Source organism: Salmo salar, chromosome 13, assembly GCF_965601325.2.
Source record: "Salmo salar chromosome 13, fSalSal1, whole genome shotgun sequence".
NCBI classification, from domain to species: domain Eukaryota; kingdom Metazoa; phylum Chordata; class Actinopteri; order Salmoniformes; family Salmonidae; genus Salmo; species Salmo salar.
Window position 1 is genome coordinate 48977916 of NC_138303.1, and position 23161 is coordinate 49001076.

The following is a 23161-nucleotide window of genomic DNA, read 5'->3' on the forward strand; positions in this document are numbered from 1 at the left end:
TGAGGTGTCACCCACGTGGGCATCATACATTATATTGTGAAGGAGAAGTCTAGTGGCTACACGACTCAGGGAGGTTTCCAGAGTAGCTAGCCCTCTACAAGATCGTCACCAGACTCCATCTTCACCAGCCATCTCCCTGATCAAGCCATGAACTGTCCCTCTCCGTCTTTGGAAGATGCATGCACTCAAAGACTTGGCCTCCATTGGTTGACCTAGCCAAATATAGCTAGGCTACTCATGATGATGTTTTGCTTGTTTTTTGCTTTTGATGCACTTTGAGATTATGAAAAGTTATACAGAAATTAAATAAATTATTATTATACCAAAGATGGTTTATTTAGTTTAGAGCGAAAAGCTCTGACGAAGGACAAGAGGCCGACACGTAAGCTTCAATAAAAAAGGTGATACTAGCAAGAGTAGTGTATGGGTTTATTTTTTCATTCAAATTATCTCATTGTTACCATGCACCTCAAATGTGCGATTGCATTTTTTATCTTGAAATGTTAAAAGTAAAACACCAACAGTACATTTTATTATTCTTTTCAATGAGAACAGACCCTTTTTGCAGTAACTTTTTTTACTCTTCACATGCGCTACTGTTTATTATCTCTCACTTAATCCTATTGTCACGTTCTGACCAGTAAAGGGGTTATTTGTTATTGTAGATTGGTCAGGACGTGGCAGGGGGGTATTTGTTTTATGTGGTTCGGGGTGTGTGTTTATGTAGAGGGGTGTTTGGTTAGTGTTTTCCGGGGTTTTTGGGCTATGTTCTATGTTAGTATATTTCTATGTTCTAGTCTTTTTAGTTCTATGTTTAGTTTATTGATTTGGCCTTCAATTGGAGGCAGCTGTTCCTCGTTACCTCTGATTGAAGGTCCTATATAGAGGGGTGTGTTTTGTTTGGGTTTTGTGGGAAGTTGTGATTGCATAGCTGTGTTTAGCCTATAATCCCGTTCGTTCGTTCGTTCGTTCGTTCGTTCGTTCGTTCGTTCGTTCGTTCGTTCGTTCGTTCGTTCGTTCGTTTTCTTGTTTTGTTTCGTCAGTGTTCTAAATAAATATATAATGAGCACTCAACTCGCTGCGCTTTGGTCCACTTACTACTACGACCGTTACACCTATTTATATGTACATATCTACCTCAATAACCTCATACCCCTGCATATCCACTCTGTACTGGTACTCTGTGTATATAGCCAAGTTATCATTACTCATTGTGTATTTTTTACTATTTTTATTATTACGTGTTTTACTTTTCTATTATATCTCTATTTTCTTTATGTCTGCATTGTTGGAAGTAAGCAATTCACTGTTCTTCTACACATATTATTTACAAAGCATGTGACAAATAACATTTTATTTCATTTGAATGTAGGCTACCGCGTTATTAATGTTAGCTATAGCTAGTGGCATTGAATAGTGCAGTGGCCACATGACTTACTCAACCTTTTGTTGTGGCATTTCTCCTGCCGTGGTCGCCACTTAATTAAATGCCTGATTGTCATCAGACCCTGCAACAGTTTGAACACAAGCCCTAGGATAATGTTAAATATTAAGTTGTCGCTCAACAGCAAGCAAGTAACCCTGTAGCTAACGTTACTTTTCAAATAGTTACAGGTTCTAGTCCTATTAAAACACATACACTATATATACAAAAGTATGTGGACACCACTTCAAATTAGTGGATTCGGCTATTTCAGCCACACCCGTTACTGACAGGTGTATAAAATCGAGCACACAGCCATGCAATCTCCATAGACAAACATTGGCAGTAGAATGGCCTTACTGAAGAGCTCAGTGACTTTCAACTTGACACTGTCATAGGATGCCACCTTTCCAACAAGTCAGTTTGTCAAATGTCTGCCCTGCTAGAGCTGCCTCGATCAACTGTAAGTGCTGTTATTGTGAAGTGGAAATGTCTAGGTGCAACAACGGCTCAGCCGCAAAGTGGTACGCCACACAAGCTCACAGAATGGAACCGGCAAGTGCTGGAGAGCATAGAGCGTAGAAATTGTCTGTCCTCAGTTGCAACACTCATTACCGAGATCACTTTGCGCAATGCCAAGCACCATCTGGCAGTCCGACGGATGAATCTGGGTTTGGCGGATGCCAGGAGAACTCTACCTGCCCAATGCATAGTGCCAACTGTAAAGTTTAATGGAGCAGGAATAATGGTCTGGGGCTGTTTTTCATGGTTCGGGCTAGGCCCCTTAGCTCCAGTGAAGGGAAATCTTAATGCTACAGCATACAATGACATTCTAGACAATTCTGTGCTTCCAACTTTGTGGAAACAGTTTGGGGAAGGACCTTTCCTGTTTCAGCATGACCATGCCCCCGTGCGCAAAGCGAGATCTATACAGAAATGGTTTGTCAAGATTAGTGTGGGAGAACTTGACTGTCCTGCACAGAGCCCTGACCTTAACCCCATTGAACACCTTTGGGATAAATTGGAACGCCGACTGCGAGCCAAGCCTAATCGCCCAACATCAGTACCCGACCTCACTAATACGCTTGTGGCTGAATGGAAGAAAGTCCCCGCAGGAATGTTCAAACATCTTGTCGAAAGCCTTCCCAGAAGAGTGGAGGCTGTTATAGCAGCAAAGGTGGGACCAACTCCATATTGGCCCATGATTTCGGAATGAGATGTTCGATGAGCAGGTGTCCACATACTGTTTGTCATGCTAGCTAGCTAAAGGCATGGCAGGCAGCAGGCTGCAGATTTGTTTTCAAAGATGTAACGTTACGATGACATAGTCATGATCATTTTCAGAAGAACAAAAATGACTTATATTTGAAAACCACCACAGAAGTGCTATTCGCCAAGTTGTTGGGTTGTTTACTTGAAGAGATCTAAAGTTAGCTATCAAAACTAATCTCTTCCAATGCATTGTGACTGTGAAATTCCCCCAAATTGTGCTGCGAATTCTACGAAATGAAAAGCTGAAATGAGTATAGCATCCTGTCATTTAACTTGATTTTTTAAAATGCACATACTATAGAAAGGTTCTATTTTCGCATACTGAGAATGTGTCATGCGCGATTAAGTTGTTCCCTGCTATTCTTTTTGTATTCGGTAGCACATCCCCATATCTAATTGTCAAAGCCAAAATGAGTATGACAAGCGACCATGTATAGTACTGTCTTTTTCGAAATGTCACATACCTTCTTTTTTTGCTTACTCAAACAGCCTACTATTTAGGACACAAGTTTACTCATTTTCAGGGTGGTAACAGAGTGTGAGCGAAGTTGAGTGGTTGGAAATCCCGCTCATCACTCCTGGATCATGTCCTTACTCTGCTAAAAAACACTTCATGCACACGGGAAAAATAAACTCCAACTCCAAATTCGCTCCATTCATTAAATCATAATTTAACCAACACCGATTTATTTTTGTGACTACCTGGACCTACCAATTGATTTTTAAGTATTGAAACTAAACCATATGGCAATCAATGAAAAATATTTGAATAAACATGAAAAGGTGAATGGGATATACATTTTAAAATAAATTATAAAAATAGTTTATTTACTGTCCTATCCTGATGGAATGGTCCCATAGACACCCACCTGACAGACCCATACACTAAGGAGAAGTCCTTATATTTTCTATGGACCTACTGTAAGTAGCCTATATGCAGCCAAATCAGAAAGATGAATGTGGTCAGAGACCTACTAAAGCAACACTGCCCCCTCAAGATTCTAAGCCTGCCCATCAGGGTTGGTCCTGCAAAGCCAAAGCCCCCTGATGGGAGAGCATAATATTCAAGGAAATTCTCAAAGCTTCTAATGAGAACCTTGATGACCTTGTACCTAGCCGGTGGGGATTCCGGTGGCGTGCCCCCACCCAGGCAGTGGCAGTGCTGGCAACGCTAGCTGCACTAACACTAGCTGCAGTCACACTCTGGTGGCACAAAATAATCAAAGACTGCACATAGATGCTTAGGGAAATGGTCACAACGGGGGACCAGCATGTGTGTGTTTCAGGGGAAGGCCTGATCTCCATCACCTAGGACTTGACAATTTGCTCAATTTTGCATGCCTTCTCAAACAGCTGCAACTGTATATGCATTTGTAAACCAAGTCCTTTCTTGAGTTGGGCTCTGGGATGGAACAACTGTTGAGCATCTGAGCTTATGATTGTTTGTGGGGGAAAGGGGTTGAGGGTGTATGAGTGTGTGTGTGTGTAACCCACATCTGTTGCTAGGGGGTAATGATGTAAGGGACAATATAAACTCAGCAAAAAAAGAAACGTCCCTTTTTCAGGAACCTGTCTTTCAAAGATAATTCGTAAAAATCCAAATACCTTCACAGATCTTCATTGTAAAGGGTTTAAATACTTTTCCCCATGCTTGTTCAATGAACCATAAACAATTAATGAACACGCACCTGTGGAATGGTCGTTAAGACACTAACAGCTTACAGACGGTAGGCAATGAAGTTCGCTGTTATGAAAATTCAGGACACTAAAGAGGCCTTTCTACTGACTGAAAAAACAAAAAGAAAGATGCCCAGGGTCCCCGCTCATCTGCGTGAACGTGCCTTAGGCATGCTGCAAGGAGGCATGAGCACTGCAGATGTGGCTAGGGCAATAAATTGCAATGTCCGTACTGTGAGATGCCTAAGACAGCGCTACAGGGAGACTAAACGGACAGCTGATCGTCCTCCGAACATCACACCTGCAGGACAGGTACAGGATGGCAACAACAACTGCCTGAGTTACACCAGGAATGCACAATCTCTCCATCAGTGCTCAGTATGGCCGCAATAGGCTGAGAGAGGCTGGACTGAGGGCTTGCAGGCCTGTTGTAAGGCAGGTCCTCACCAGACATCAGCGGTAACAACGTCGCCTATGGGCACAAATCCACCATCGCTGGACCAGACAGGACTGGCAAAAAGTGCTCTTCCCTGACGAGTCGCAGTTTTGTCTCACCAGGGGTGATGGTCGGATTCACTTTTATTAACAAGGAATGAGCGTTACACCGAGGCCTGTACTCTGAAGCGGGATCGATTTAGAGGTGGAGGGTCCATCATGGTCTGGGGCGGTGTGTCACAGCATCATCGGACTGAGCTTGTTGCCATTGCAGGCAATCTCAACGCTGTGCATTACAGGGAAGACATCCTCCTCCCTCATGTGGTACCCTTCCTGCAGGCTCATCCTGACATGACCCTCCAGCATGATAATGCCACCAGCCATACTGCTCGTTCTGTGTGTGATTTCCTGCAAGACAGGAATGTCAGTGTTCTGCCATGGCCAGCGAACAGCCCAGATCTCAATCCCATTGAGCACGTCTGGGACCTGTTGGATCGGAGGGTGAGGGCTAGGGCCATTCCCCCCAGAAATGTCCCGGTACATGCAGGTGCCTTGGTGGAAGAGTGGGATAACATCTCACAGCAAGAACTGGCAAATCTGGTGCAGTCCATGAGGAGGAGATGCACTGCAGTACTTAATGCAGCTGGTGGCCACACCAGATACTGACTGTTACTTTTGATTTTGCCCCCCCCTTTGTTCAGGGACACATTATTCCATTTCTGTTAGTCACATGTCTGTGGAACTTGTTCAGTGCATGTCTCAGTTGTTGAATCTTATGTTCTTACAAATATTTACACGTTACGTTTGCTGAAAATAAACGCAGATGACAGTGAGAGGACATTTCTTTTTTTGCTGAGGTTAGGATGATTCACAATGAATGTTTGCCTAAATAATATTTGCTTGCAAATTTATTTATTTTTCTGTACATTTTGGTTTTAGGTAACAATCCACGAACTGCCAACATTATTATGTGTATTATTTGTTTATTAAATTAAGATGTATATAAAAAAATCTATGTCAGTCCAAAGTTTGGACACACCTACTCATTCAAGGGTTTTTCTTAATTGTTTATATATTGTAGAATAATAGTGAAGACATCAAAACAATTAAATAACACATATGGAATCATGTAGTAACCAAAAAAGTGTTCAACTATTTCCAAATATATTTTCTATTTCAGATTCTTCAAAGGAGCTACCCTTTGCTTTAATGACAGCTTCACACACTCTTGGCATTCTCTTAATGCTTTTAATGCTTTTCCAACAGTCTTGAAGGAGTTCCCACATATGCTGAGCACTTGTTGGCTGCTTTTCCTTCACTCTGTGGTCCAACTCATCCCAAACCATCTCAACTGGGTGGAGGTCAGGTGATTGTGGAGGCCAGGTCATCTGATGCAGCACTCCATCACTCTCCTTCTTGGTCAAAAAAGCCCTTATACAGCCTGGAGGTGTGTTGGGCTATTGTCCTGTTGAATAACAAATTATATTCCCACTATGTGCAAACCAGATGGGATGGCGTATCACTGCCAAAGGCTGTGGTAGCCATGCTGGTTAAGTGTGCCTTGAATTCTAAATAAATCACTGACAGTGTCACCAGCAAAGCACCCCAACACCATCACACCTCCTCCTCCATGCTTCACGGTGGGAACCACACATGTGGAGATCATCCATTCACTTAATCTGCATCTCACAAAGACATGGCGGTTGGAACCCAAAATCTCAAAATTGGACTCACCAGACCAAAGGACAGATTTCCACCGGTCTAATGTCCATTGCTTGTGTTTCTTGGCCCAAGCAAGTCTCTTCTTCTTATTGGTGTCCTTTAAAAGTGGTTTCTTTGCAGCCATTCGATCATGGCCAGATTCACTCCTCTGAACAGTTGATGTTGAGCTGTGTCTGTTACTTGAACTCTGTGAAGCATTTATTTGGGCTGCAATCTGAGTTTAATCAACTTGTCCTCTGCAGCAAAGGTAACTCTGGGACTTTCCTGTGGCGGTCCTCATGAGAGCCAGTTTCATCATCGCGCTTGATGTTTTTTGCGACTGCACTTGAAGAAACTTTGAAAGTTCTTGAATTGTTCCGGATTCACTGACCTTCATGTCTTAAAGTAATGATGGACTGTCATTTCTCTTTGCCTATTTGAGCTGTTCTTGCCATAATATGGACTTGGTCTTTTACCAAATAAGGCTAACTTCTGTATACCACCCCTACCTTGTCACAACAAAACTGATTGGCTCAAACGGATTAAGAAGGAAACAAATTTCACAAATTAACTTTTAACAAGGCACACATGTTAATTGAAATGCATTCCAGGTGACTACCTCATGAAGCTGGTTGAGAGAATGCCAAGAGTGTGCAAAGCTGTCATCAAGGGAAAGGGTGTGTACTTTGAAGAATCTCACATCTAAAATATATTTTGATTTGTTTAACACTTTTTTGGTTACTACATGATTCCATATGTGTTATTTCATAGTTTTGATGTCTTCACTATTATTCTACACTGTAGAAATCATTTTAAATAAATAAAAACCCTTGAATGAGTATGTGTGTCAACTTTTGACTGGTACTGTATATATACTGCTCAAAAAAATAAAGGGAACACTTAAACAACACAATGTAACTCCAAGTCAATCACACTTTTGTGAAATCAAACTGTCCACTTAGGAAGCAACACTGATTGACAATAAATTTCACATGCTGTTGTGCAAATGGAATAGACAACAGGTGGAAATTATAGGCAATTAGCAAGACACCCCCAATAAAGGAGTGGCTCTGCAGCTGGTGACCACTTCTCAGTTCCTATGCTTCCTGGCTGATGTTTTGGTCACTTTTGAATGCTGGCGGTGCTTTCACTCTAGTGGTAGCATGAGACGGAGTCTACAACCCACACAAGTGGCTCAGGTAGTGCAGCTCATCCAGGATGGCACATCATTGCGAGCTGTGGCAAGAAGGTTTGCTGTGTCTGTCAGCGTAGTGTCCAGAGCATGGAGGCGCTACCAGGAGACAGGCCAGTACATCAGGAGACGTGGAGGAGGCCGTAGGAGGGCAACAACCCAGCAGCAGGACCGCTACCTCCGCCTTTGTGCAAGGAGGAACAGGAGGAGCACTGCCAGAGCCCTGCAAAATGACCTCCAGCAGGCCACAAATGTGCATGTGTCTGCTCAAATGGTCAGAAACAGACTCCATGAGGGTGGTATGAGGGCCCGACGTCCACAGGTGGGGGTTGTGCTTACAGCCCAACACCGTGCAGGACGTTTGGCATTTGTCAGAGAACACCAAGATTGGCAAATTCGCCACTGGCGCCCTGTGCTCTTCACAGATGAAAGCAGGTTCACACTGAGCACATGTGACAGAGTGGAGAACGTTCTGCTGCCTGCAACATCCTCCAGCATGACCGGTTTGGCGGTGGGTCAGTCATGGTGTGGGGTGGCATTTCTTTGGGGGGCCGCACAGCCCTCCATGTGCTCGCCAGAGGTAGCCTGACTGCCATTAGGTTCCGAGATGAGATCCTCAGACCCCTTGTGAGACCATATGCTGGTGCGGTTGGCCCTGGGTTCCTCCTAATGCAAGACAATGCTAGACCTCATGTGGCTGGAGTGTGTCAGCAGTTCCTGCAAGAGGAAGGCATTGATGCTATGGACTGGCCTGCCCGTTCCCCAGACCTGAATCCAATTGAGCACATCTGGGACATCATGTCTCGCTCCATCCACCAACGCCACGTTGCACCACAGACTGTCCAGGAGTTGGCGGATGCTTTAGTCCAGGTCTGGGAGGCCATCCCTCAGGAGACCATCCGCCAACTCATCAGGAGCATGCCCAGGCGTTGTAGGGAGGTCATACAGGCACGTGGAGGCCACACACACTACTGAGCCTCATTTTGACTTGTTTTAAGGACATTACATCAAAGTTGGATCAGCCTGTAGTGTGGTTTTCCACTTTAATTTTGAGTGTGACTCCAAATCCAGACCTCCATGGGTTGATAAATTGGATTTCCATTGATTATTTTTGTGTGATTTTGTTGTCAGCACATTCAACTATGTAAAGAAAAAAGTATTTAATAAGATTATTTCATTCATTCAGATCTAGGATGTGTTATTTTAGTGTTCCCTTTCTTTTTTTGAGCAGTGTATATTTTTTACAAGCTATATATAATGCAAATTGAGGTGAGAGCGATGGAAATGCTTTAGGCTTTTTTCTGCATCTGTTCTGTGGGTGGCATTATGTGCTCTTTTCGAAGGATGGGATTCAGGGGGATGGGGGTGGTCTGCCGGTCACTGGGATGACAACCCAACTTGGCATGGGGAAGGGTTTTAGCCGGTGGAATAGTGGGGAACAATTGGAGGTTTACTTAGTAGCAATGCAAATATCATGGTATAGTGACATGGACACACAATCACTATGGGACTTTTTAATGGTGAGTTGACAAACATATATTATGATAAATAGATTTGAAGCTGTCACGTCCTGACCAGTATAAGGGTTATTTGTTATTGTAGTTTGGTCAGGACGTGGCAGAGGGTATTTTGTTTATGTGGTTCGGGGTGGTGATTTATTTAGTAGGGTGTTAGTTTAGTTAGTTCTGGGTTTTTGGGGTTATGTTCTAGGTTTGTATTTCTATGTGGTCTCTAGTCTTTTGTATTTCTATGTCTAGTTTATTGGGGTTGGACTCTCAATTGGAGGCAGGTGTTTTCTAGTTGCCTCTGATTGAGAGTCCTATATATGGGTATGTGTTTGGTTAAGTGTTTGTGGGAGATTGTTTCTTGTTTTGCCTGTGTGAGCCTGACAAGACTGTTTTGCTGTTTGTGTGTTTTTTGTTATTTTTGGTGTTCTCTTTATTTTAAATAAATAACAAGATGAGCATCCACATTCCTGCTGCGTTTTGGTCCTCTATTCCCGACGACAGCCGTTACAGAACCTTGTATCTCATTAGGGTAAATGGTGAAATAAGTATAGCCAGTTATAATTGTAATGGCTTAGCAGATAATAAGAAAAGACGATCAGTATTTACCTGGCTAAAAGAAAAGGAATATAATATCTATTGTTTACAGGAAACTCATTCAACAATTTTAGATGAAGTTGCGTGGAAAAAGGACAATGGGGGCAAAATATATTTCTCCCATGGGCAAAGAAATTCAAAAGTGATGATATTAATTAACAGCAATTTTGATCCGAATGTGCAAATTGTCCAAACAGAACCTCAAGGAAGATGGATGATGGATGTCCTCTTGCTCAGTTGTGCACCGGGGCCTCCCACTACTTTTTATATTCTGGTTAGGGACAGTTTGCGCTGTTCTGTGAAGGGAGTAGTACACAGCCTTGTATGAGATCTTCAGTTTCTTGGCAATTTCTCGCATGGAATAGCCTTCATTTCTCAGAACAAGAATAGACTGATGAGTTTCAGAAGAAAGTTCTTTGTTTCTAGCCATTTTGAGCCTGTAATCGAACCCATGCTCTGATGCTCCAGATACTCAACTTGTCTAAAGAAGGCCAGTTTTATTGCTTCTTTAACCAGCACAACCGTTTTCAGCTGTGCTAACATAATTACAAAAGGGTTTTCTAATGATCAATTAGCCTTTTAAAATGATAAACTTGGATTAGCTAACACAACGTGCCATTGGAACACAGGAGTGATGGTTGCTGATAATGGGCCTCTGTACACCTATGTAGATATTCCATTAAACATCAGCCATTTCCAGCTACAATAGTCATTTACAACATTAATAATGTCTACACTGTATTTATGATCAATTTAATGTTATTTTAATGGACAACAAAAATTACCTTTTCTTTCAAAACAAGGACATCTCTAAGTGACCCCAAACTGTTGAACGGTAGTGTATATAGTAATTGATCAACCCTACAAGCAATACAAGACTCTGTTATTATGGTGGGAGATTATAGTACTGTTTTAAATACCTCTATGGACCATAAAGGAAATCACACTACAAACTATCACGCACATGCACTTAAGGAAATCACGAATGACATAGATATATTGGAACTAGTGGATATATGGAGGCTTAAATATCCTGACCTAGTGAGATATACATGGAGGATGCTCAATCAAGTTAGTCGTCTTGACTACTTTCTTATGTCATTCTGTCTGGAACCAAAAGTTTAAAAAGTGTTGATAGGGGACAGAATGTGGTTGGACCATCAAATAATTGCCCATATATATTACTCTTACAGAATTTCCACGTGGGCGAGGATATTGGACATTTAATCAAAGCCAATGTTGGAGAATCTCATATAAAATGGGATAAAGTTTATTATGGCCTCCGTTCCGCTCACATACTCTGGTTGGTAATACCTGTCACCAGTTGGCCAGCTCCATTTGCAGTATCACATCGAATTCGAACTGAAACAAAGACACATTCGTTAGTGACACCACTCCGCCGTGTCTAGAAACAATTTGAAGACGAGAGAGGTATAAAGAGAAAAAAAATATGTCAAGATGTGAGTGATATGTGTGAGACTTTCATCCGATGGCACAGAAAAAAGCACTCTTCTTCCCTCTCCCAGATCCTAGACTCTCATTAAGGCGACGAGAGTCTACCCCCAAGATCCACCGAAAGAAGTGGAGCACAGTCTTCTGAGACAAACATCGCCTGAAGTAGAGGAATAAGACTTTCTTTAATTGGAGATAGGGGGGATAAAACAAGAAATGGTACGCTGAAGGTTCGTGGATTACTATATCGTAGCATCCGTCCCTGAAGTGAAATTCATAGACAAAGCGTTGCAACAAAAGGGGGATATTGGACATGGATAAACATTATTCCAAAAGTGGCAGTGCATACGAAATGAGAGTCTCGGCGCTTATCAGAGGAACCCCACTTCCCTAGTGCTTCGCGCTCATAGAGAGTGTTTGTTTTAATGCCTGTCATAAATATGTATCAGGGGTCTTAATCTGATGGCGCTACTTTGTCGAGAATATGAGATACCAAAATACGTCCATCAGTCCCAGACGTCCGCTAAATTAGAAGTTCCACACACTCATATCGGCAGAATGAGTCACTCCGGAGTGGCAGTGGTGTTTATTAAGCTGCTGGAAACAAAGTTCTCTATAGGGAAATACTGCTTTCCCTCGCTTTCTTCTTTTCAGAAAAGTACACATTCAGGGGCTCTCCTCAGCTGCCAGAAGAAGAGCACGCTAAAGCATAGCAATTCAGATTGTATTGTGAATGCAAAATCTCCTTCAATTGGCCGACAGCAAATTAATGCAACTTGTTTGTACAGCCAGCCATCTATGACCATCTGGGAATCCTTAGTCAGGGCTGTCAAGTAGTTCTTCAGCCCAGAGTAACCCATCCACTGCATTTTTTCCATCTGCACACAAATAGGCTGACACGCTGTTGTGAAAAGGTAGCATGTGTACATTTTGTATTTAAACCTCTATGGAACTTGCTTACATTGTTGTGTTACTTATGGTAGACACTGTAGCTCCCTGGCCTTCTTGGATTCTCCAAAGTGTTTTCAATGGATCTTCAACCAATGTTTCAGTCAATAAAAGACCATCGGGGTTGACATGATGATGGCTAATTGTGATAGTAGAGTCAAGTGTTCCTGCATAACCCATACAAAACACTCCCCCCACCCTCAAGCACACACACATACACATTTTGTTCTATCCTCATGGGGACCTAAAATTAACTTCCATTTCAAATCCTATTTTCCCTAACCCATAACCCTAGCCTTTGTCCTCATCGGGATGTGAGAAATGTCCCTACGAGGGAGAGTTTTCCTTTTTTAACTATCCTTCCGGGGATTTTAGGTCCGCACACCCCCTAATACCTACAGTACCTCTGTCTTCTCCCTCCCTGCAGCCCTGGAGGACCCGTGCAGTGAGGTGACCTGCAGCTACGGCAGCACCTGCATCCAGTCATCGGACTCCTTGTCGGCCAAGTGCATGTGCCCGCTGAGCTGCGACGGTAAGCCCGAGCAGGTGGTGTGTGGCAGTGACGGCCAAGACTACCGCAACGAGTGCGAGCTCTACAAGCAAGCCTGCCACACCCAGAAGAACTTCCGCCTGCAGCACCAGGGATACTGCAGTGAGTCCCCTCATATACTTCTCCTCTATCCTCCCTCCCTCTCCCTCCTTTCTTTTGTTCTTTCTTTTTTGCTTTCGCTCTCTCTTCACATCCCTCTGGAGTTTCATTGGCTTCTATCTCTCTGACATCATGTGACTAGTTTTCAAATTCAGAGCTTTCTTTTCTTCATGCAAACTTCCAGCGGTGTGGATTATTCACTGTTGACAAACAGAGTTTTTAGAGCTGGCCAGTTCGAGAGTTGTTTTGTGTCACCTGCTGTTTGTTTTGGTAGTTTTCTCCTGAGGACGTCTGACTTTGAGACATTTGCGCCGAGGGAAAGAGCCAGATAGAGCTAACCAGACAAACTAGCATCCCAAAAGTGAGACCCTGAGAGACTACAAAATGGAAGGGAGATGGTGTCTCAGGCCCCCAGAGGACAGCTCGAATATATATCCATTCCAAGCTGGTGAGACCAGGCTCCATGTTGCCTTACCCCCAGGGGGAGGCCTGGGGCCCCAGGAGAGCTGGCCCGGCGGGCCCCTAAATCTTCCTGAGCGATTCTGTCCAAGCTTTGGCTGTCTCAACTGGCTCGCCAACGTCAGACAAATGGTGATGCTTTATATATACAGCTGGGGCTAGGCTAGCCAGCACCTCCACTGTCTGTCTGTATGTCTAATTGCCTCATCGGGGGTGGGTGGGGGCTCGACTGCGGAGTGCAGGAATCCTGGAAGCCGTTCTAGTGTGTTAATGGGAGGTAATGGTTTTTGCAAATGGGATAATAGCTAGGCTTGTGTTGCATCATTGCATTTCTGGCGTCAGTTATTTTTGAAGAAAAAAAACGGAGTTGTTAATGTTTCCAACACTTTATATCCTCCTGTGTTAGCGATTCCATTGTGCTAATATACACAATCCCTACAATCCCTGACCTTGGCAATGTGTTGCTGGCGTTGGCCCTGTTGTTGTCCTGCCTGCCCAGCCCGGGCTGTGGAAGTCTAGCTACCATTGTCACTTTTGTGTTCCTGTTGTCGCTCTTTGTTTCTCGAGCCAGGGCCTTTTCTCTCCCTTTCTCTCTTTCCCTTTCTCTCTCTCTCTATGTCCTTTTGGTCTCATCCTCCTCGGTGGTGTTTCGAATGACTTGCTCGCAGCTTGGCAGTGTTTTAATGCAGCGCAGAGGTACATAAATCCTTTGTGTCCCCTTGCTCTATACAAGACCGTGTAGAGAGATGAGACGAAGTTGAGCAGGCAAACAGCTCCTATTTCAATAAGCATCTCCCCAGTTCCATTATGATTACAGCTGATATGGCCACCAGCGCCAGCTGCCAGCCTGTTGTCCTCTTAGATCCATGGGCTTCTTGGCTTTCCCCTTTGCCTTTCCAGGGCAGCCAGTGTTGATAGCAGGCCTATCTCCAGCATATCCCTGGTGATGGATAACCATGTCCTACCACTAACCTCTCTCTCTCTTGCTCTCTTTCTCTCCCCTGTTTATAGACCCCTGCAAAGACAGTGAGAACAGTCTGAACGTGGCGTGCCGGGTGGAGCCACGTACCCGCCAGCCCCTGACCTTTGCCCCCCCGGAGTCCTGCCCACCCGTCAATGAGCCACTGTGCGCCAACGACAGCCAGACATACGAGAGCGAGTGCCATATGACGAGGACGGGCATGCAGAAGGGCATTGAACTCAGGAAGATCCACCCGGGCCGCTGCAAGAAACAAGGTGAGCCAGCACGTTCATGCATGCACACACGAACTGCACTGCCTTGACCGATAGATAACTTACCATGTTCTTTACGGGCTGTGTTGTGTTACATGCATGACACCAGATGGTTTGCTTGATAAGAGTTCACAAAGGCTTATCTGGGCTATTTGCACTGTCAGGTTTACAGTCAATCAAATCAAATCCAATTTTATTTGTCACGTGGCAAATACAACAGGTGTAGACCTTACAGTGAAATGTTTACTTACAATCTCTTAACCAACAATGCAGTTTTAAGAAAAATAAATGTTAAAGTATTTACTAAAATAAACGGTAAAAAATGTTTTTTTTTCATTAAGGAGCAACATTAAAATAACACTAGTGAGGCTTTATACAGGGGGTACCGTTACAAAGTCAATGTGTGGGGGCAGAGGTTATAGTCCGGGTAGCCATTTAATTAGCTCTTTAGGAGTCTTATGGCTTGGGTGTAGAAGCTGTTAAGCCTTTTGGAACTAGACTTGGTGCTCCGGTACCACTATGACTAGGCTGGCTGGAGTCTTTACCAATTTTTAGGGCTTTCCTCTGACACCGCCTGGTATAGAGGTCCTGGATGGCAGGAAGCTTGGTCCCAGTGATGCACTGGGCCGTACGCACTACCCTCTGTAGTGCCTTGCGGTCGGAGGTCGAGCAGTTGCCATACCAGGCAGTGATGCAACTAGTCAGGATGCTCTTAATGGTGTGGCTGTTAAACTTTTTGAGGATGTGAGGACCCATGCCAAATATTTTCAGTTTCCTGAGGGGGAATAGGCATTGTTGTGACCTTTTCACGACTGTCTTGCTGTGTTTGGACCATGATAGTTTGTTGGTGATGTGGATACCAAGGAACTTGAAGCTCTCGACTTGCTTCACTACAGCCCCGTCGATGAGAATGGCGGTGTGCTCTGTCCTCCTTTTCCTGTAGTCCACAATCATCTCCTTTGTCTTGATCATGTTTAGGGAGAGGTTGTTATCCTGGTACCACACTGCCAGGTCTCTGACCTCCTCCCTATAGGTTGTCTCATCGTTGTCAGTGATCAGGCCTACTACTGATGTGTCGTCAGCAAACTTAATGATGGTGTTGGAGTCGTGCTTGGCCATACAGTCATGGGTGAACAGGGAGTACAGGAGCGGACTGAGGGGCCCCAGTGTTGAGGGTCAGTGTAGCAGTTGTGGTGTTGCCTACCCTTACCACCTGGGGGGTGGCTCGTCAGGAAGTCCAGGATCCAGTTGCAGAGGGAGGTGTTTAGTCCCAGGGTCCTTAGCTTAGTAATGAGCTTTGAGAGCATTATGGTGTTGAACGCTGAGCTGTAGTCAACGAATAGTATTCTCACGTAGGTGTTCCTTTTGTCCAGGTGGGAAAAGTCATCCGGAACAGCTGATGCTCTCATGCATGCTCATGTTGCTTTCCTTGAAGCAAGCATAGAGGTTATTTAGCTCATCTGGTATGCTCGTGTCACTGTGCTTCCTTTTGTAGTTCGTAATAGTTTGCAAGCCCTGCCACATCCGATGAGCATTGGAGCCGGTGTAGTACGATTCAATCTTAGTCCTGTATTGTCACTTTGCCTGTTTGATGGTTTGTCGGATGGCATAGCGGGATTTCTTTTAAACGTCCAGGTTAGTGTCTCGCTCCTTGAAAGCAGCAGCTCTTCCCTTTAGCTCAGTGCAGATGTTGCCTGTAATCCATGGCTTCTGGTTGGGGGTACGTACGGTCACTGTGGGGATGATGTCATCGATGCACTTATTGATGAAGCCAGTGACTGATGTGGTGTACTCCTCAATGCCATCTGAATAATCCCAGAACATATTCCAGTCTGTGTTAGCAAAACACTACTGTAGCTTAGAATCTGCTTCATCTGACCACTTCCTTATTGAGCGAGTCACTGGTACTTCCTGCTTTAGTTTTTGCTTGTAAGCAGTAACCAAGAGGATAGAGTTATGGTCAGATTTACCAAATGGATGGCGAGGGAGAGCTTTGTACGCGTCTCTGTGTGTGGAGTAAAGATGGTCTAGAGTTTTTTTTCCCCTCTGGTTGCACATGTAACGTGCTGGTAGAAATTAGTGTGCCTTCTTGAGTGCCATCTTAGTGCCAGCATCAGTTTGTGGTGGTAAATAGACAGGTACATAGTGTGGTCTACAGCTTATCATGAGATACTCTACCTGAGGCGAGCAAAACCTTGAGACTTTGCACCAGCTGTTATTTACAAATAGACACAGACCGCCACCCCTTGTCTTACCGAAGGCAGCTGTTCTGTCTTGATGATGGACTGAAAACCCAGCCAGCTGTATGTTATCCATGTCGTCGTTCAGCCACGACTCAGTGAAACATAAGATATTACAGTTTTTAACCTCTCTAGGCTAGGCGGGACGAATTCGTCCCACCTACGTAACAGCCACGGCTATCCTGTGGCGCGATTTTCAAAACCTTAAAAATCCTATTACTTCAATTTCTCAAACATATGACTATTTTACAGCCATTTAAAGATAAGACTCTCGTTAATCTAACCACACTGTCCGATTTCAAAAAGGCTTTACAACGAAAGCAAAACATTAGATTATGTCAGCAGAGTACCAAGCCAGAAATAATCAGACACCCATTTTTCAAGCCAGCATATAATGTCACCAAAACCCAGAAGACAGCTAAATGCAGCACTCACCTTTGATGATCTTCATCAGATGACAACCCTAGGACATTATGTTATACAATACATGCATGTTTTGTTCAATCAAGTTCATATTTATATCAAAAACCAGCTTTTTACATTAGCATGTGACGTTCAGAACTAGCAAACTTCCGGGGAATTCGCTAACATTTTACTAAATTACTCACGATAAACGTTCACAAAAAGCATAACAATTATTTTAAGAATTATAGATACAGACCTCCTCTATGCACTCGATATGTCCGATTTTAAAATAGCTTTTTGGTGAAAGCACATTTTGCAATATTCTAAGTACATAGCCCAGGCATCACGGGCTCGCTATTTAGACACCCGGCAAGTTTAGCACTCACCATAATCATATTTACTATTATAAAAATGTCATTACCTTTTGTTGTCTTCGTCAGAATACACACCCAGGACAGCTACTTCAATAACAAATGTTGGTTTGGTCCAAAATAATCCATCGTTATATCCGAATAGCGGCGTTTTGTTCGTGCGTTCCAGACACTATCCGAAATAGTAAAGAAGTGTCGCGCGCATGGCGCAATTCGTGACAATAAAATTCTAAGTATTCCATTACCGTACGTCGAAGCATGTCAACCGCTGTTTAAAATCAATTTTTACGACATTTTTCTCGTAGAAAAGCGATAATATTCCGACAGGGAATCTCCTTTTCGGCAAACAGAGGAAAAAATCCCAAAGGCGGGGGCGGTCGGGGTCACGCGCATAAGCTAGTGTCTCTTGATGGGCCACTTGAGAAAGGCGATAATGTGTTTCAGCCTGGGGCTGGAATGACGACATTCTGTTTTTTCCCGGGCTCTGAGAGCCTATGGAAGACGTGGGAAGTGTCACGTTAGAGCAGAGATCCTTAGTAAATGATAGAGATGGAAAAGAAGTTCAACAAATGGTCAGGCAGGCCACTTCCTGTAAAGGAATCTCTCAGGTTTTGACCTGCCATTTGAGTTCTGTTATACTCACAGACACCATTCAAACAGTTTTAGAAAATTTAGGGTGTTTTCTATCCATATGTAATAAGTATATGCATATTCTAGTTACTGAGTAGGAGTGGTAACCAGATTAAATCGGGTATGTTTTTTATCCAGCCGTGTCAATGCTGCCCCCTAGCCCTAACAGGTTAATGTCCCGTTGGTAGGTTAGTCTTGATCAGAGCTCATCCATTTTATTATCCAATGACTGCACATTGGCTAATAGGACTGATGGTAAATTCAGATTACACACTCGCCGTCGGATCCTTACAAGGCACCCGACCTACGTCCCCGATATCTCCGTCTCTTCTTCATGTGAATGACAGGGATTTGGGCCTTGTCGATTGTCTGAACTAAATCCTTTGCGTCCGACTCGTAAAATAAAAAATCTTCATCCAGTTCGAGGTGAGTAATCACTGTCCTGATATCCAGAAGCTCTTTTCGGTCATAAGAGACGGTGGCAGAAAAATTATGGACAAAATAAGTTACAAATAACGTGAAAAAACACACACAATAGCACAATTGGTTAGGAGCCCGTAAAACGGCAGCCATCTCCTCCGGCGCCATCATCATCATAGATGATACCGATCTGAAGAAATCCAATGTTCCTGTTGTGTGATAGGGGCTTCAGTAGACCACCACCACCGTGTCTGTAGCTTTTCTGCTCTCACCTCATCTCCACACATCTGAGACTCCCCATAGAGTTAAAGACAAAGGCTCATGGTGTGATGCACTCTACTACAGACAACTGTGGTTTTGCGCTTCAAATAATTCTCAGTTTCTGCCCTGCAACACACCGACTCTCTTTTGTTAGAAATATTTTGTAGTCAAGCTTGAGTACAGATAAAGACCGCTATTATGTGGATACATATGGGACTTCAACTTCTCAGTAGAAGTCTTAGCACTGTGTGTTCCTGTGAATTTATTTAATTCTTCATCAAGTTAACAGGAACCCATTCTCTATCTGTCTTTTACTGAAGTGAAATGGATAGGCATAATCATTTTTAGTTTTCTAAAAAGAAAATGTATTTCAACAGTCATTTCATTTGAAATGTAGATCAATGACATCATACAGTACGTCCCTCTAATGTTCGACTCCCAGAGAAGGCAGCTCCGTAATTAGGTTCCAGTATAGCATGACCACTTTACAGGAAAGAAAAAGAGAGGAATGGCTCCAAATTGAATTCATGTACACATTTGATCCAGTGATAGAGAACATAATGAATTTGAAGTTCTGAATGTGCCTCAACCTTCTCTAAGATTGCCTCGATCAAATCAAATGTATTTATATAGCCCTTCTTACATCAGCTGATATCTCAAAGTGCTGTACAGAAACCCTAAACAGCAAGCAATGCAGGTGTAGAAGCACGGAGGCTAGGAAAAACTCCCTAGAAAGGCCAAAACCTAGGAAGAAACCTAGAGAGGAACCAGGCTATGAGGGGTGGCCAGTCCTCTTCTGGCTGTGCCGGGTGGAGATTATAACAGAACATGGCCAAGATGTTCAAATGTTCATAAATGACCAGCATGGTCAAATAATAATAATCACAGTTGTCGAGGGTGCAACAAGTCAGCACCTCAGTAAATGTCAGTTGGCTTTTCATAGCCGATCATTGAGAGTATCTCTACCGCTCCTGCTGTCTCTAGAGAGTTGAAAACAGCAGGTCTGGGACAGGTAGCACGTCCGGTGAACAGGTCAGGGTTCCATAGCCGCATTCGTCGACTGATTTGCTGCATCACATTTCAAGTCACATTTTATTTTAAGTCCATTATCACAACGTCTCTACAGAGGAAAATTAAACATTAAAAACAAGAAACAACAATGTCCCTCGTCCATTTTGCAGAGATGTGCAAGGAGGAGTGCAAGTTCAATGGCGTGTGCCAGGTGGAACATCTAGGCGTGCACTGCTCCTGCGAGCCTATCCAGTGCGACGGGACCTACAAGCCGCTGTGCGGCAAAGACGGACGCAGCTACGTCAACGACTGTGAGCGGCGACGGGCCGAGTGCCTGGCTAAAGCCCACATCCCCGTCAAGCAGCAAGGCCCGTGTGGTGAGTCAGGTCCTCTAGGAGGGGGGGGGGGGAAAGGGGAGAAGCCTCTGGTCTTTCTCTCTCTGTCTCCCTCTGGTTGGCTCCTCCAACCCTGTGTATAAGTACTGCATGTGTGTTTGTTCTGTCTCTCTCTTGACTTGTCAGTAGTCTGTGGTGGGAGGGGAGGTGAAAAAGCGAAAAGACAGGAAGTTACCATGACCACCACGTTTCCCTTCATCCCCCATCTACCTCATGCCCGTCACGCTCCGCCATCACGTGACACATGAAACACAACAGCCTTCATGTTTCGTTCATGTCCTCCTACCTTCCCGGTAGTGCCAGTCTTCCACTTCAATGGTTTCTCTCTCTCTCTTCACAACACAAAGTTTTGTCTTGCCTGTCTGTCTCCGTCTGTCTCTTTTTTGTCTGTGTGGCTTCCTTTTTAAACAGGTATTCTTTCTATTTCAATGCGTCTGTCTGTATTTGTCCGTGTGACATCTGCCGCTGTTCGGGACATACCCTTCCCTTCAGCAGGGGAGAGTTCAACCTTTGACCTCTGGTGGACACTGACCACTTGGGGGGTCAGAGACTCTCCTCCAATTGGACTAAACAGGGGTGGTTGCCTTTCTCCTTTCTCTTTTCCTTCTTTTTCTTTTCCCTTTCTCTCTCTTTCTTGCTCCCTCTCACTCTCTCTCTCTATAACGGAGTAGTACGTTCTCTCTCCCAGCACTCCAAGCTGTCACTCTTGTCTTTCCTCTGTGCACCCTCCTTGCAGCCCTACTGTGTCTGCGGGAGGAAGAAAGCATCCGTCCGTGAGGTTGGGGAGCTCCTCTTCTTCCCACTGCTGTGTTTTGTTGTGTTAACCCCTTTCCCATCTCCCAACCCCCTTTTCCCTCAACCCTCAGCCTATGATGGTACCCTGCTACCCTAGCATGGCGGACCGCATGTCGACCCTCCCCCTGCCCTATGCCCAACCTCTCCCTTGCCACCCAGGCACTGACTTTTGCTATGCCCAATGCCTATAAGTGCCTGCTGACTAGGTCTCTAAACTTCATATAATCAATTGACTAGGGGTGTTTGTAGATGTAGAATTAATCAGCGGTGGGTAAACTATACCACTGTGAAGGCCACCCGGCACAGATGCAGGCTTTTTGCTCCACAATTCAGCAAATCAAAGCCTTGATCGAAAACTACAAAGAGTTGATTTTGTAGAATCATGGGTGTGTTACTGCTTGGCCAGAGTAAAAACCTGCTCCCACAGTGGTCCTCACAGGGTATAGATAGCCTACCCCTGATGTAGAGTGTCTGTATTCGATAGACCAGCTAAATGCGGGACCACAGTCGTTTTGTAGGAAAACTCCTCTCGAGTTCTCCTCAGACAGATATCTCTATCTCACCTCTGTTGGTTATCTGAATACTAAATTGTACTCGGCGAGGTGACGTTGAAGCATGGCTTCACAGTATCATGGTGCAACTCATTAGCATTGTTTTTTTCTCATCTCTTCCCCTGTCTTTTTGTCGTGCATAAATTAACATGTGAAATGTCTGCGGTGCTTATGTTTTTTATTTTTTATTTAATTATTTCTGACAAAGTAAACGGTCACCGTTCTTTTCAGCGTATTTTATCCGGTGGCGAGTTACAGTACATTTTTTAATGCGTTTTAATGTCTATTGACATTTGCATATTTGCTTGACGACACGATGAGATTTAGATTTAAATCTCCTTTCAGATTTAATTCAACATCAAAAGGAGAGGAGTGAGGTGCCGAGGCTGTTGGTTTAGTTGTGGGGGGAGTATGTGTGAGAGGGTGTGTGTATGTTTGGTTTTGTGTGTGTGTGTGTGTGTGTCTTTGTTTGGTTTTGTGTGTGCAGGCTTGTTTGGTTGTGTGTGTGTGTGTTTGGTTTTTTGTGTGTGTGTCTAAATGGCCTCCTTGTCACGAAGCGATCAATAGCACAATCAGAGGCACAGTTACAGCTGTGCCACTCGGCATGCAGCAATGGACATGCTATCTCTCATCACTGTGACCGTGGCAGCCATTGTCTCACACCGTACTTCCGTCCTAACCACAACACACACACCACAAAGAAGCTTGTGTCATCCTTACTGGGCCAAACCACATGTCACCTCTGGGAACCACAGTCCCCTGCTAACTTCAATGGCACTGTCTAAAGCATACTTAAAATCACTTACTGTACATCAGAACTTTATAGTGATCGCAAGCACACACACACACACAGTGCAGAAGAGAGGGTCCCTGCTGTTCTTTTTCATCTATAGTCCTCCCATCCAGCTGCTGTTCTGGCATTCCTGTGTGTGTACAGTCTTCTACATGCACCCCAATAAGCCTGAAGTGGTTCAGTCTCCATCGTCTGCCGCCTGGCACTGGCCAGCCTTTTGTCACTTCCCAAAAGCTCTAAGAGCGTCGACCGTGGGATGGATGGAGAGCGAAAAACTGGGATGATGGGGTGCCATGGCTGTCACTAGCCCAAACCCACACACACTCCTTTCTTATTGGGCGCGAGATGGCGCTAGTTTATCGATCAGTCACACCACAAGCCGTATGGAGGGCTGAAAATAGTTCCATATCTGACACCTAATCGTGAGTGTGGTGACAATCCCCCTAATGTGACTGTCATCGGCCCTTTCACTCTTTGTATCCCTCAAGTGCCACTTGTCCCCTATGGGGGGGCCACAAACTTCCCTAACCATATGGACACAACCAATGTTCCCTCTAAGCTGCTCCCCTGGGACTGCTGCGCAAAGCGCAGAAGAAATATCAGCCCACGGAGAGAAGCACGAGATTGAACTTAACTCAACTTTGTTGAGTTTTTCCTGTTAGTTAACACTATCAACGTTTCCCTTTAATGTGTTAATTGTGATTGAATCAACACAATATTTGCCACTTTCAACACAGCACACCAAA

At 44.3% G+C, this 23161-nt stretch overlaps 1 protein-coding gene across 3 annotated transcripts in view; it reads left to right on the forward strand.

Annotated features, from left to right (window-relative positions):
- LOC106566949 (agrin) overlaps positions 1 to 23161 on the forward strand; it is a 400773-nt gene that overhangs the window by 244419 nt on the left and 133193 nt on the right. For all 3 annotated transcript variants that reach the window (XM_082960174.1, XM_082960173.1, XM_082960175.1), the window contains 3 exons: positions 12630 to 12854; positions 14322 to 14546; positions 20052 to 20258. In XM_082960174.1, the coding sequence (XP_082816300.1) occupies positions 12630 to 12854; positions 14322 to 14546; positions 20052 to 20258 (657 nt within the window). The remainder of the gene's footprint in view (positions 1 to 12629; positions 12855 to 14321; positions 14547 to 20051; positions 20259 to 23161) is intronic.